Source organism: Arachis hypogaea, chromosome 10, assembly GCF_003086295.3.
Source record: "Arachis hypogaea cultivar Tifrunner chromosome 10, arahy.Tifrunner.gnm2.J5K5, whole genome shotgun sequence".
NCBI lineage: Eukaryota > Viridiplantae > Streptophyta > Magnoliopsida > Fabales > Fabaceae > Arachis > Arachis hypogaea.
Window position 1 is genome coordinate 98,142,257 of NC_092045.1, and position 15,478 is coordinate 98,157,734.

At 37.4% G+C, this 15,478-nt stretch overlaps 1 protein-coding gene and 1 non-coding gene across 2 annotated transcripts; one reads left to right on the forward strand and one right to left on the reverse strand.

The window, feature by feature from the left end:
* Positions 1 to 272: 272 nt before the first annotated feature.
* LOC112719301 (small nucleolar RNA R71) lies at positions 273 to 380 on the reverse strand. The gene has a single exon (XR_003161607.1). It is a non-coding gene; the product is annotated as a small nucleolar RNA R71 (small nucleolar RNA).
* A 13,277-nt stretch (positions 381 to 13,657) lies between these two features.
* LOC140175716 (uncharacterized) lies at positions 13,658 to 14,785 on the forward strand. The gene has a single exon (XM_072204258.1). The coding sequence runs from the start codon at positions 13,658 to 13,660 to the stop codon at positions 14,783 to 14,785; it is 1,128 nt and encodes a 375-aa protein (XP_072060359.1).
* Positions 14,786 to 15,478: the final 693 nt, after the last annotated feature.

Below are 15,478 nucleotides of genomic sequence, written 5' to 3' on the forward strand. Positions count from 1 at the left end.
CCTCAATTAGTTTCTCTAATGCAACAGAATTGCAAGTTCCATGGACTTCCATTGGAAGATCCTCATCAGTTCTTAGCTGAGTTCTTGCAAATCTGTGACACTGTCAAGACTAATAGGGTTGACCCTGAGGTCTACAGACTTATGCTATTCCCTTTTGCTGTAAGAGACAGAGCTAGAACTTGGTTGGACTCTCAACCTAAAGAAAGCCTGGACTCTGGGAAAAGCTAGTCAATGCCTTCTTGGCAAAGTTCTTTCCACCTCAAAAATTGAGTAAGCTTAGAGTGGAAGTCCAAACCTTCAGACAGAAGGAAGGAGAATCCCTCTATGAAGCTTGGGAAAGATACAAACAATTAATCAGAAAGTGTCCTTCTGATATGCTTTCTGAATGGAGCATCATAGGTATTTTCTATGATGGTCTCTCTGAACTATCCAAGATGTCTTTGGATAGCTCTGCAGGAGGATCTCTTCATCTGAAGAAGACGCCTACTGAAGCTCAAGAACTGATTGAAATGGTTGCAAATAACCAATTCATGTACACTTCTGAAAGAAATCCTGTGAACAATGGGACTAGTCAGAAGAAAGGAATTCTTGAGATTGACACTCTGAATGCCATATTGGCTCAGAATAAAATATTGACTCAACAAGTCAATATGATTTCTCAAAGTCTGTCTGGAATGCAAAATGCACCAAGCAGTACTAAGGAGGCTTCATCTGAGGAAGAAGCTTATGATCCTGAGAACCCTTCAATGGAAGAGGTGAATTACATGGGAGAACCCTATGGAAACACCTATAATCCTTCATGGAGAAATCATCCAAATTTTTCATGGAAAGATCAACAGAGACCCCAACAAGGTTTCAACAACAATAATGGTGGAAGAAACAGGTTTAGTAATAGCAAGCCTTTTCCATCATCTTCTCAGCAACAGACAGAGAGTTCTAAGCAGAATAACTCTGACTTAGCAACCATGGTCTCTGATCTGATCAAAACCACTCAAAGTTTCATGACTGAAACAAGATCCTCCATTAGAAATTTGGAGGCACAAGTGGGTCAGCTGAGCAAGAAAATTACTGAACTCCCTCCTAGTACTCTCCCAAGCAATACAGAAGAAAATCCAAAAGGAGAGTGCAAGGCCATCAACATGGCCGAATTTTGGGAGGAAGGAGAGGCAGTGAACGCCACTGAGGAAGGCCTCACTGGGCGTCCACTGGCCTCCAATGAGTTTCCCAATGAGGAACCATGGGAATCTGAGGCTCAAACTGAGACCATAGAGATTCCATTGGACTTACTTCTGCCATTCATGAGCTCTGATGAGTATTCTTCCTCTGAAGAGGATGAGTATGTCACTGAAGAGCAAGTTGCTAAATACCTTGGAGCAATCATGAAGCTAAATGACAAGTTATTTGGAAATGAGACTTGGGAGGATGAATCCCCTTTGCTCACCAAAGAACTGGATGACTTGTCTAGGCAGAAACTGCCTCAAAAGAGACAGGATCCTAGGAAGTTTTCAATACCTTGTACCATAGGCACCATGACCTTCAAGAAGGCCTTGTGTGACTTAGGGTCAAGTGTAAACCTCATGCCTCTCTCTGTAATGGAGAAGTTAGGGATCTCTGAGGTACAAGCTGTAAAAATCTCACTAGAGATGGCAGACAACTCAAGAAAACAAGCCCATGGACTTGTAGAGGATGTTCTGGTTAAAGTTGAAGACCATTACATCCCTACTGATTTCATAGTCCTAGAGACTGGGAAGTGCATGGATGAATCCATCATCCTTGGCAGACCCTTCCTAGCCACAGCAAGGGCTGTGATTGATGTTGATAGAGGAGAGTTGATCATTCAAGTGAATGAAGAATCCTTGGTGTTTAAGGTCCAAGGATATCCCTCTGTCATCATGGAGAGGAAGCATGAAGAGCTTATCTCAAAACAGAGCCAAACAGAGCCCCCACAGTCAAACTCTAAGTTTGGTGTTGGGAGGCCACAACCAAACTCTTAGTTTGGTGTTGAACCCCCACATTCAAACTCTAAGTTTGGTGTTGGGAGGTTCCAACATAACTCTGAGCATTTCTGAGGCTCCATAAGAGTCCTCTGTCAAGCTAATGACATTAAAGAAGCGCTTGTTGGGAGGCAACCCAATGTTTTATAATTAACTATTTTCTTTTGTTATTTTATATTTTTTGTAGGTTGATGATCATAAGAAGTCACAAAATCAATGAAAAAAGCAAAAACAGAATGAAAAACAGGAAGAAAAATAGCACACCCTGGAGGACGCACCTACTGGCGTTTAAACGCCAGTGAGGCTAGCTGTTGGGCGTTTAACGCCCAGTCTGGCACCATTCTGGGCGTTTAACGCCAGAAAGGGGCACCAGACTGGCGTTAAACACCAGAAAAGGGCAAGAAGCTGGCGTTAAACGCCAGAAATGGGCACCAGCCCGGCGTTTAACGCCAGAATTGGCACAAATCGAGATTTTGCTTGCCATTTGGTGCAGAGATGACTTTTCCTTGACACCTCAGGATCTGTGGACCCCACAGGACCCCCACCTACCCCACCACTCTCTCTCTTCTTCACCCATTCACCAATCACCTCAACACCTCTTCCCCAAAAACCCTTCACCTATCAAATCCCATCTTTCTCTTCACCACTCACATCCATCCTTCATAAAACCCCACCTACCTCACCATTCAAATTCAAACCACTTTCCCACCCAAACCCACCCTCAAATGACCGAACCCTACCCTTCCCCTCTCCTATATAAACCCTCCTTCACTCCTTCCTTTCCACACAACCTAAACACCATTTCTCCCCCCTTTGGCTAAACATATAGCCATTCCCTTTCTCCTCATTTCTTCTTCTTCTCCTCTCTTCTTTCTTCTTTTGCTCGAGGACGAGCAAACATTTTAAGTTTGGTGTGGTAAAAGCATTGCTTTTTGTTTTTCCATAACCATTTATGGCATCCAAGGCCGGAGAAACCTCTAGAAAGAGGAAAGGGAAGGCAAAAGCTTCCACCTCCGAGTCATGGGAGATGGAGAGATTCATCTCAAGGGTGCATCAAGACCACTTCTATGAAGTTGTGGCCTTGAAGAAGGTGATCCCCGAGGTCCCTTTTTCACGCAAAAAGGGTGAACATCCGGAGATCCAACATGAGATCCGAAGAAGAGGTTGGGAAGTTCTTACCAACCCCATTCAACAAGTCGGAATCTTGATGGTTCAAGAGTTCTATGCCAATGCATGGATCACCAAGAACCATGATCAAAGTGTGAACCCGGATCCAAAGAATTATCTTACTATGGTTCGGGGGAAATACTTGGATTTTAGTCCGGAAAGTGTAAGGTTGGCATTCAATTTGCCCATGATGCAAGGAGATGAACACCCTTACACTAGAAGGGTCAACTTTGATCAAAGGTTGGACCAAGTCCTCACAATCATATGTGAAGAGGGCGCCCAATGGAAGAGAGATTCAAGAGGGAAGCCGGTTCAATTGAGAAGGCATGACCTCAAACCCGTGGCTAGAGGATGGTTGGAGTTGATCCAACGCTCAATCATTCCCACTAGCAACCGGTCCGAAGTTACCATAGACCGGGCTATCATGATTCATAGCATCATGATTGGAGAAGGAATAGAAGTTCATGAGGTTATAGCTCAAGAGCTCTATAAGGTGGCGGACAAGTCCTCTACCTTGGCAAGGTTAGCCTTCCCTCATCTCATTTGTCACCTCTGTTATTCAGTTAGAGTTGACATAGAGGGAGACATCCCTATTGATGAGGACAAGCCCATCACTAAGAAGAGGATGGAGCACACAAGAGACCCCACTCATCATGAGATCCCTGAAATACCTCAAGGGATGCACTTTCCTCCACAAAACTATTGGGAGCAACTAAACACCTCCCTAGGAGAATTGAGTTCCAACATGGGACAACTAAGGGTGGAGCACCAAGAACACTCCATCATCCTCCATGAAATTAGAGAAGATCAAAGAATCATGAAAGAGGAGCAAAAAAGACAAGGAAGAGACATTGAGGAGCTCAAGCACTCCATAGGGTCTTCAAGAGGAAGAAAGAGCCGCCATCACTAAGGTGGACCCGTTCCTTGATTTCCTTGTTCTTTATTCTTCTGTTTTTCGAATTTCATGCTTATGTTTATCTATGTTTGTGTCTTGTGATCATTAGTGTCTTAGTGTCTATGCCTTAAAGTTATGAATGTCCTATGAATCCATCACCTCTCTTAAATAAAAACGTGCTTAATTGAAAAAGAAAAAGAATTGCATGAATTTTGAATTTTATAACAGTTTAATTATTTTGATGTGGTGGCATTACTTTTGTCTTCTGAATGTATGCGTAAACAGTGCATATGTATCTTGAATTTGTGGTTCATGAATGTTGACTCTTGAAAGAATGATGAAAAAGGAGACATGTTACTGAGGATCTGAAAAATCATAAAAATGATTCTTGAAGCAAGAAAAAGCAATGAAAAAAAAAATCGAAAAAAATAGAGAAAAGGGGAGAAAAAGAAAGAAAAAGAAATAAAGTTGTGATCCAAGGCAAAAAGAGTGTGCTTAAGAACCCTGGACACCTCTAATTGGGGACTCTAGCAAAGCTGAGTCACAATCTGAAAAGGTTCACCCAATTATGTGTCTGTGGCATGTATGTATCCGGTGGTAATACTGGAAGACAGAGTGCTTTGGGCCACAGCCAAGACTCAATAAGTAGCTTTGTTCAAGAATCATCATGCTCTACTAGGAGAATCAATAACACTATCTGGATTCTAAGTTCCTAAAGAAGCCAATCATTCTGAATTTCAAAGGATAGAGTGAGATGCCAAAACTATTCAGAGGCAAAAAGCTAAAAGCCCCGCTCATCTAATTAATACTGATCTTCATAGATGTTTTTGGAATTCATTGCATATTCTCTTCTTTTTATCTTAGTTGATTTTCAGTTGCTTGAGGACAAGCAACAATTTAAGTTTGGTGTTGTGATGAGCGGATAATTTGTACGCTTTTTGGCATTATTTTTAGTATGTTTTTAGTATGATCTAGTTAGTTTTTAGTATATTATTATTATTTTTTAGTTAAAATTCACTTTTCTGGACTTTACTATGAGTTTGTGTGTTTTTCTGTGATTTCAGGTATTTTCTGGCTGAAATTGAGGGACCTGAGCAAAAATCTGATTCAGAGACTGAAAAGGACTGCAGATGCTGTTGGATTCTGACCTCCCTGCACTCGAAGCGGATTTTCTGGAGCTACCGAAACCCAATTGGCGCGCTCTCAACGGCGTTGGAAAGTAGACATCCTGGGCTTTCCAGCAATATATGATAGTCCATACTTTGCCCAAGATTTGATGGCCCAAACCGGCATTCAAAGTCACCCTCAGAAATCCCAGCGTTAAACGCTGGAACTAGCACCAAAATGGGAGTTAAACGCCCAAACTGGCATAAAAGCTGACGTTTAACTCCAAGAGAGGTCTCTGCACGAAAATTCTTCATTGCTCAGCCCAAGCACACACCAAGTGGGCCCGGAAATGGATTTTTATGTCATTTACTCATTTCTGTAAACCTTAGGCTACTAGTTTTCTATAAGTAGGACCTTTTACTATTGTATTGAGACATCGAGGGGTAGCTATCTTCATTGTTATGCTATCTTAGATCATTGGGAGGCTAGCCTCATGGCCATGCCTAGACCTTGTTCTTATGTATTTTCAACGGTGGAGTTTCTACACACCATAGATTAAGGTGTGGAGCTCTGCTATACCTCGACTATTAATGCAATTACTATTGTTCTTCCATTCAATTCCGCTTGTTCTTGTTCTAAGATATCACTTGTTCTTCAACTTGATGAATGTGATGATCCGTGACACTCATCATCATTCTCACCTATGAACGTGTGACTGACAACCACCTCCGTTCTACCTTCGATTGGGTGAATATCTCTTGGATTCTTGATTGCACGATGCATGGTTGATCGCCTGACAATCGAGTGCTCGCCTGACAACCGAGCCAACCATTCCGTGAGATCAGAGTCTTCGTGGTATAGGCTAGAACTGATGGCGGCATTCAAGAGAATCCGGAAGGTCTAACCTTGTCTGTGGTATTCTGAGTAGGATTCAATGATTGAATGACTGTGACGTGCTTCAAACTCCTAGCAGGCGGGGCGTTAGTGACAGACGCAAAAGAATCACTGGATTCTATTCCGGCCTGACCGAGAACCGACAGATGATTAGCCATGCTGTGACAGAGCATAGGAACATTTTCACTGAGAGGATGGGAGGTAGCCACTGACAACGGTGAAACCCTTGCATAAGCTTGCCATGGAAAGGAGTAAGAAGGATTGGATGAAGACAGTAGGAAAGCAGAGAGACGGAAGGGAAGGCATCTTCATGCGCTTATCTGAAGTTCCTACCAATGAATTACATAAGTATCTCTATCTTTATCTTTATGTTTTATTCGCATATCACCATACCCATTTGAGTTTGCCTGACTAAGATTTACAAGGTGACCATAGCTTGCTTCATACCAACAATCTCTGTGGGATCGACCCTTACTCGCGTAAGGTTTATTACTTGGACGACCCAGTACACTTGCTGGTTAGTTGTGCGAAGTTGTGTTTATGCCATGGTATTGAACACCAAGTTTTTGGATTCATTACCGGGGATTATTTAAGTTGTGAAAAGTATTGATCACAATTTCGTGCACCATCTTCCAACTTTTTTCAGCAATTGGCAACTGTTGAAAATCAGACGCCAATGTCCCCAAGAACCCGCTCAATAGGCCCGCTGCCTAACCAACTTGTTGCAACTCTCTGTTATGGTTTAGCACGATCTTCTTTCCAGGAGGAAGTGCTAATGCCTCCTTAATAGTCAGCTCCATAGAATAAGTCACACCATTTTCTAACAGATGGAACAAACTTTAAATGTTAGTTTACTAAGCAAATTATAATGCACGGAGAAGAATAATTACACTTTCTAAGAGACAAGCATCAAAAGAATACCTGTGACATCAACAACCCAATAATCGGTGTCCCTTTTTTGCCGTTGGCATGGCCTTGGCGTTCAACTTCACGTGTAGCAAATAATTCGTCCACATGGTCATCGAACGACTCGACCTCATCCGCCTCCGGGTCATAGTCTTCATCTTCTGATTGGTCATCTACAACTTCATGTAAATCCAGTTGCTTTGTATTTGTCGCAGGAGCTCCATCGTCCCCAATGTCACTTGATGCAGCCAGCCGTGCTTCATTGCGCGGTGGTCTAAACGGTATAGCCTTTACACAGGATTGTCGAGCACCGTTACCGGAATGAGGAGGTGGACGCGCTCTAGCACGTTGCTGTGCACAAGAAGTATTTGCACCCGTATCATGTGTTGCATCCGTGTGCTAAAAAAAAGTACTTAGTACATCAACCAATTTATTTTAGTATACCCACAACTTATATTGAATAAAGGTCTATCCTAAAAGGCAAATGAATATTTGATCTAAGCTGTGCACTAAATCACTTACCAGAGTAGCGTATGTTTGACTATTAGGGCAGCTGCAGGTCCGACTGCAGTACTAACGGTGTACCGAGGTTTTTTTGGTATTTGACTATTACTTTACACAACACAAGGTCATTAGACAATTAGCAAGAGAACAACAATTTAAAATTCAATAGTGCACAATGATTATATCAATTACATGAATCAAGTTTCAAACAATATAGTACACTTTTTGAAAACTTTAAGACCTCAAAATTAATAACTACATGAAATTAATTAAGTAATTCAACAATTAAAAGTGATAATATAGGAGACAAATTTGGTTGTGTTAAAAATTTACCTCAGTAACTTTTCCCTAAACAAATATATCAATGTAAACATAATCTACATTTACTGATCTCTAGATGAGTATATATATATATATATATATATATATATATATATATATATATATATATATATATATATATATATATGCTATATTGCTTTAATTTATTTTTTTTACAATAAAAATACATATCTTCTTACATGTTTTTAAAGTCTACTAGAAATTTTAATATATATTACCAATAACCACCATTATAATCACTTAATTTTTTGTAACTTTAGGATTTATATTTTTCTCATAACTAATGTTTGCCTTTTTATTTTGCAGAATAGATTCATTTAATCTTTGAAAATTTAATATTTAAGAATACAATCTAAATTCAAATACAATATAATTAATTAAGAATAAATCTAAATATGAAAAATTATTTATAATTAAAATATTATAAAACCAATATACATATAATTATGAATATTCTTAAAATACAAATTAAATATACTTTTAATTTATAAAGATTTCTCCAAAATTCTACTCTTAAATTTTTAAAAGGAACAGTGAATTTATTAATTGAAAGCTATAATTTGTACTATATTATTTGTTTCGTAAGCTAATTTCTAAAGGCGTAGACCACTCATTTTTTCCCATAAAATAAGGTATATATATATATATCATATTCCCTTTAGGCTAAGCAATTCAGCTGCATTATATAGCTCTCCATCAATAGAAACATAAGTTTTTAAATATCAAGTTAATATCGGGTATTAAAACTGGTTTTTTAACCAAAAATTCTGTTGTAACCGATACTTTTTTAAAAACCCATTTTAAATTCATATTTTTTAAGCAATAATCCAGTTTTAAAACTGGTTGTTAGAAACTCCATTTTTAAAACCACAAATTTTTAAAAAGTAGAATTAATACTACAACCTTCTTACTCTATTTAAGTTCAATACAACTAGGATTTCGTTCTGTATAAATCTAATAACAATGAGCTAATCTAAAAAACAGCAAATTATTCTTACGTCATAGGAACAAGCGGGATAGACCATTTACTTTTCTGCACAAATTAAGAATTAATTCATGTGTGTTTGACTATGCAAAGGTATTGATGAGTGCTGTTTATTATATTCTAATATTATATGATAATATATACATTGTGTTACAGGTAGGTTCAAACTAAATGGTAAACGCTACTGCATAGAGAAGTAAAAATGGAATGATTTGGTATATATATAGCGAATCTGAATCTGAAACTGCTATATTTATGAACTAACAGAAGACAAACTATTCTCGATAACGCCTAGCATACTACTATATTTCACCATTTAAATTATCATATTTTTCATGGACATCTATTTTATTATTTTCAAATTTTAGTGTAATTTTTATTTTATATTTATTTACTGTGGTAGATATCTCCTTAATATGCGTATATATTTAAATAGAAAAAGTCTATATCACCAACACTTTTAATTAATATAGGCCTTTGTTATTGTAAAAAACATATTCAATACAGGTTGAAGGTCTGCTCCTGTTAATCCTCCCTGTCCAAACCAAGGGAACAAGCAAATCCAACCAAAGAATAACAAATCTTATAATTAGCTTATAATTTTTATGTGGTCAAATTTTAAAAAACACGCAAGCAGACCATAACTTACAAAAGGAACAGTAAAATTGTAGCTCTCAAGCTCAACTAAATTGCAGCAATGCACTTAATAATAAAATGAAAATGAAAAGATAAATCAAGAGCAATCAAATCTAGGAGGCAATGGATGAATGAATAGCAATTATAAAATAATATATTGTTCCTAAATATATAAACACAAACCCAGATTAGTGGAATCGCAACAAGAACTAAGTATGAAAATCAAAATCAGTTGATCAAAATGCATCTTAAACACACGAGATCCCAGCAGCAATATATCAACAATTTCTCAGATATCAGAACAAATTGCAATTCAAAATCAAGAATAGTATGATAGCTTGATATAAATAACGCAAAGCAACAATTCTTACGCACAATCCACATGATACGCAGAATGACATGGCAGCAAAATCAAACACGACATAATATATTAATATGATTAACCAATCTCCATAGTAGCACCAACAATTTTATCAATTTTTCGATAAAATATTAAATTTCCACACAATAATTTCAGAAATTTCTCAATAAAGTTGTCAGTTTTTCAGCAATTTGTTACTATCACTCTGTTTCTCTACCTAATACTCTACTCAACACAATTAAACAAAAATGAACTATCCTTTTAAATGTATGTGGAACTATGTTTTTTTCTCATATTCAAGTCCAAGTTGCATGCTTCTCTTTTTTAGTTGGAACTACATTGAAGAAAAAAAAAACAAAATCAAACACCAAATGCAAAATTAATGGAAAATCTATTACATAGGAAAAATCCTCAGCAACCTAAGAATGGAATGCAGAAAGATACACATGCCAGGAAGTAAAAAAATAAGAATGCAGAAAAAGAAGAAAGGAGTACAATACATTGACCTTAGGTGACTGATCAGAAAATAAGGAGCCAACAACCACTCTTCAAGATTAACTGCAACCCTTTAACTAAGTTTAAGAGCCTTCTTCTCAATAATTAAGAAGACATGATTACTGTGCAGAGGAGTAAGCTTAGTATTGGTGATAAAAGTATCCGAAATATCAATTATAAAGTGCCTCGGCGTGAAAGAGACGCAGAGTATGTTAACAAAACGCTAGAGATTGACTGCTAAAATATTGGGACTAATTTTGAAATCCTAACAACTTTAGTTTCAAACAGATTTCCGCCGTGTACTCAACAACCTTATTTGATTTCAAATTTAAAATTTTAAATTATGGAATTTGAGTTGCCCGTTCATATTTCTAATAACTGTATATCTTTTAAATAATTACTTTATCCTTTTACCTCATTTTTTGTATTTGAACAAATACATTCTGTTAGATAGTGACTGTAAATCCGGTTAATGATGGGCAAACAGATTTTTAATTTGTTATCTTTAAAACATATTTGAAGATTAGTTATATTTTACATGTGTTTGTTCACATATATATTAACATATTTCAGCCCATATAATGGTAAACTCATAAATCTCCACTCTTCTTATTTTGAACAACTAGGAACCGACACCAGACTTAGGTGAGGAGCATCGATTTCCAACTATACTTTCATCCAGGTAACCACCCTTTGCATTTTTTCATCCTAAACTCCTCTCCATCTTGAAAACTCAATTTTTCGATTTTATTAATTTTTCTAGTTAGTAAAAATCCCAGCAATATATCTTTTAAACAAATTTTACTCATTCGTATGGCCATATTGGTTGTTCTATCCTATTAGCTCCGTATTGTTTTAACAAATATCTGCTATGCTACACATTAAATCTTTTCGTTTACTGCTCAAGCCTAACGTGTTTTTTCCTTTTGTTCAATTGAAGAATCAAATCACATACATGTTTTATCAAGCAACCAGACTTAGGGTATCACTGAAAATTGAATTAAAAAAACAACATATCTAAAACTAAAAAAGCATGGGTATTAGGTGAATTAAACAACTTCAAAGATCAATTAAACACAAGCATGCAAACACAGTTAAGTAAATAATCAAAATTACCTGCAAGCTCGACCAAATGTCACCGTTGATGGAGGGGATGGAGAGCCACGGCATCGGCACGGCAAGTAGAAGTAGCAGAAGACCTTCAAACCGAGGAACGAACCGAGCTTGCAACAGATCTGGTGAGCGACGGCTGCTTCGCGGTGACGGTTTCTGCAGCTTAATGGAAGGATTGTTTGTGTGCGACGGAGGGAAAGGCAGCGACTTGAGGACCAAAGGCGGCGGCACGTGGATATGGCTGGCGGCAGGTGAATTCCGACGCGTTGGTGGAGAGTTGGCAGAGTCCTTTACCTGACGGATCTGGTGAGCGACGGCTGCTTCGCGGTGACGGGAACGGCGGCTTAATGGAAGGATTGTATGTGCGCGACGGAGGGAAAGGCAGCTACTTGAGGACCAAAGGCGGCGGCACATGGATATGGTTGGCAGCAAGTGAAGTCTGACGCGTTGGAGGAGAGTTCGCGGATTCCTTGACCTGACGGCAGCAATGCAATTTTCTTCTCCTCATTTGTCTTGGAGTAGCTCCACTTAGGGTTACATGTGGGCTGAAAAGAAAAGGAAAGCCCTTGATTGAATGACACGGTCAGGTCACTGGGTCACTGGGTCATTGGTTCAACCGGTGGGTTACTGGTTGAACCGATTGACTCGGTACTATATAAATAAAAAAAGTCATAAATTTAAAATTTTAATTTAAAATACATATTTTTACTAATATTTTAAGAATATCAAGCTATTTTAAAGTAATATAGACCAAAAATAATAAATATTTTATTATTTTTATTCTATTATAAATATTTTTATTTTTTTATATTAAATAACTATTATTTTTAAATTTTAACAATTTATTAATTAGTTTATATCCATTATATTATTATATACTACAAGTATTTATTAAAAAATAATGCTAATAAATATTATATCCATTAATTAGTTTTATATCCATTAATTTAATTTTAATTATTTTTTATGAAAATAATCATCTTACACTTTTTTTTATGCTATAATTTTTTGAAAATGTCTGGATGAAGGGAATAACTTTTTGAATGTAATTTTTCGTTTACTAACTTTTCACTTCTATTTGATACACAGTTCAGACTACTTTTTATGGCATCTTTGACCTACAGACATAAGGTGCATAACGACTTATGTGCATATGTTGGACTAATGATTTTCGTGAGGTACTCCATGAATGAACGTATATGAATGAGTATTAGATCTAAAAATTCTTGTTATTTTTTGCCAAACAGTAATTGGCAAAAAATTTTATCGTCATATTATAACTGTATTTATGTGGAGTATGTTTTGTTTTATTTATGGGTGGCAAAACGGGTCGAGCCCGTTGGGCTGATCCGCTAAACTCGCAAAAAAGGACGGGTCGGGGTAGGATTTGGAGCCCGCCGATTAAAACTAAACCCGCCAAACCCCCCGCCAAAGTGCCGGGTTTTGTCGGGGCGGGACGGGCCAGTCCGCCGGGCTAAAGACGTTTTATTTTTCTTTTTTTTAATTAAATAATAGAGTGATTACTATTATTATGAACTTAATAATTATAGAATTTTTAGACACTTTTTTATTTTTGACATTATTATTCTTTTAGTTATTAACTTTATGTATTTTATTTTACAATCTCATATACAAATTACAAAAGTTGCTGGCCCTAACACTCCTCTTATTATATTTAGTTTATAAAAAGATAAATTAATAACTATATTATTATTTATCAATATATTAATATTGATAATGAATAAATAAAAATTATTTAATATTTAATATTTTTATATTAATTAATTTTTTATATATATGTTAATATATTTATAAAATTTTTTTATTATTTGTATATGCTATATATTTGTCCCCACTGCTTAAAATTTCTGGATCCGTCACTGGATGATTTTATTGGCAAATATTATTTTGAACAATTTTATTAAAGTTAAAAATTAAAAAAAAAGTAAAAATATTATATTATAATTTGACTATTTTTTATTTGTACTTGATTTTTTAGTTATTATTTTTGGTTAATTTTAATGAATTTTATTTTTAAAAAAAAAAGAGTCAAGGGGGCTAGCCCGCCAATCCGCCATAAAGCGGGGCAGGCTAGCATTTTGAACCCATTTTAGTTGGTGGGGCGGGCCGGCCCACTTTGCCACCCCTAGCATTATCAATCAATTTATATGCTACCTTTACTGCACAATTTAGTATAAATTTAAATGTTCGTAGTTGCACACGTATTTTACCATACCTATATTTGGTGTATTATAGACATGGACAAAACTTGGATTCTTAAGTCACGAGATAACATAGAATATAGACAAGGACTGAATATGTTCCTAGACTTTGCATGTGCGAATGCATCGTCGGATAACATGATAAAGTGTCCATGCCCTCAATGTGGGTTTCAATTTATGCAAACAATAGAGGATACGTATGACCACCTGTTGATGAATTCGTTTCCCACTGGGTATACTTTGTGGTTGCGTCATGGTGAGAAACCTACTGAGGAGAGCTCTAGTTGCACACCGATAGTTGAGAACCCTACCTCCAACGTGAATCTATATCTTCAAATGGTACACGAGGCATTTAACTTCACAATGCCTACTGGAAGTGAGGAGACCACAATAGCGGATCCTGTAGAAGACGATGATATAGAGTTGCCGTACTTGTACGATGGTCCAAGTCGAGATGCACAGGATTTTGCCAATCTTCTTGCGGATGGAGCGGAGGAGTTATATCCCGGCTGCTCGAAATACTCAAAATTATCTTTCCTAGTGAAACTTTATCACATTAAGTGTATGTGTGGTGTGAGTGACAAGGCTATGTCGATGATTCTGGACTTATTGCGGGATGCATTCGAGCAAGACAAATTCCCGTCCACTTTGTATGAAGCCAAGAAAACTATCCGAAAGTTAGGGATTAAGTACAAAAAGGTCGATGCATGCCCGAATGATTGCATGTTGTATCTAGGTGAGGATGAGAACGCGACAAAATGCAAACAGTGTGAGACTTCACGATGGAAGCAGAAGACGCGAAAGGGTTCCGTTACAAAACTAAAAGTACCTGTCAGAAAAAACAGAAAGCCTCTCCTAGCGAAGACTCTCCGTTACTTTCCTCTTATACCACAACTGCAACGGTTATTCATGTGTAGCAAAACTTCATCTGACATGTTATGGCATAAAGAGGCAGACAATAACGATGGGTACTTGAGGCATCCAAGGGACGTTGAAGCATGGAAAGACTTTGATGCAAAGTATCCTGACTTTTCCAATGATGCTCGCAGTGTTCGCTTAGTCTTAGCAAGTGACGGTTTTAATCCTTTCAGAAATATGAGTACCACGTATTCCATTTGGCCTGTGATTCTTATTCGTACAATCTTCCTCCTTGGCTATGCATGAAACAGTCATCTTTTATACTATCTATGATTATTCCCGGTCCTAAAATGCCGTGTAATGATATTGATGTTTATTTGGAGCCCCTGGTGGATGAGTTGAAGCAACTCTGGGATGGCGTTGAAACTTATGATGCTAATAAGGGGACCACTTTCAAGATGCGTGCGGCGCTAATGTGGACTATTAGCGATTTTCCAGGGTTGGGAAATTTATTTGGGTGGAACACGTACAGTGGGTTATCTTGTCCCACATGTAACGTGGACGCTAAGGCTCAGTGACTAACATTCAGTCGAAAATGGTGTTACACGGGCCATCGCCGCTTCTTGAATCAGGGCCATAAATATAGAGTAGACCGGACTAGATTTGACGGACAAGTTGAAAGTAGAGATCCACCGATGAAGTATTCTGGAATAGATGTCTTAAGGCAGCAGTCTAACTTGCAAGTATCGTTTGGGAAGAACCCAACTCTGACTGCAAAAAGAAGACGCATTGGTGAAGATGCAGATCAAGATGACTCGGTTTGGAAAAAGAGGAGTGTGTTCTTTGAACTCCCGTACTGGAAGGATCACATGCTGCGTCATAACCTTGACGTGATGCACATAGAGAAGAACATTTGTGACAATGTGGTCTACACTATCTTAAATGATAGCGTCAAATCAAAAGATAATCTTAAAGTGCGCAAAGATTTACAAAGCATGG

Coding starts and splice junctions, on each gene's coding strand:
- LOC140175716 (XM_072204258.1), top strand. CDS start 13,658: ATGGACAAAACTTGGATTCTTAAGTCACGAGATAACATAGAATATAGA.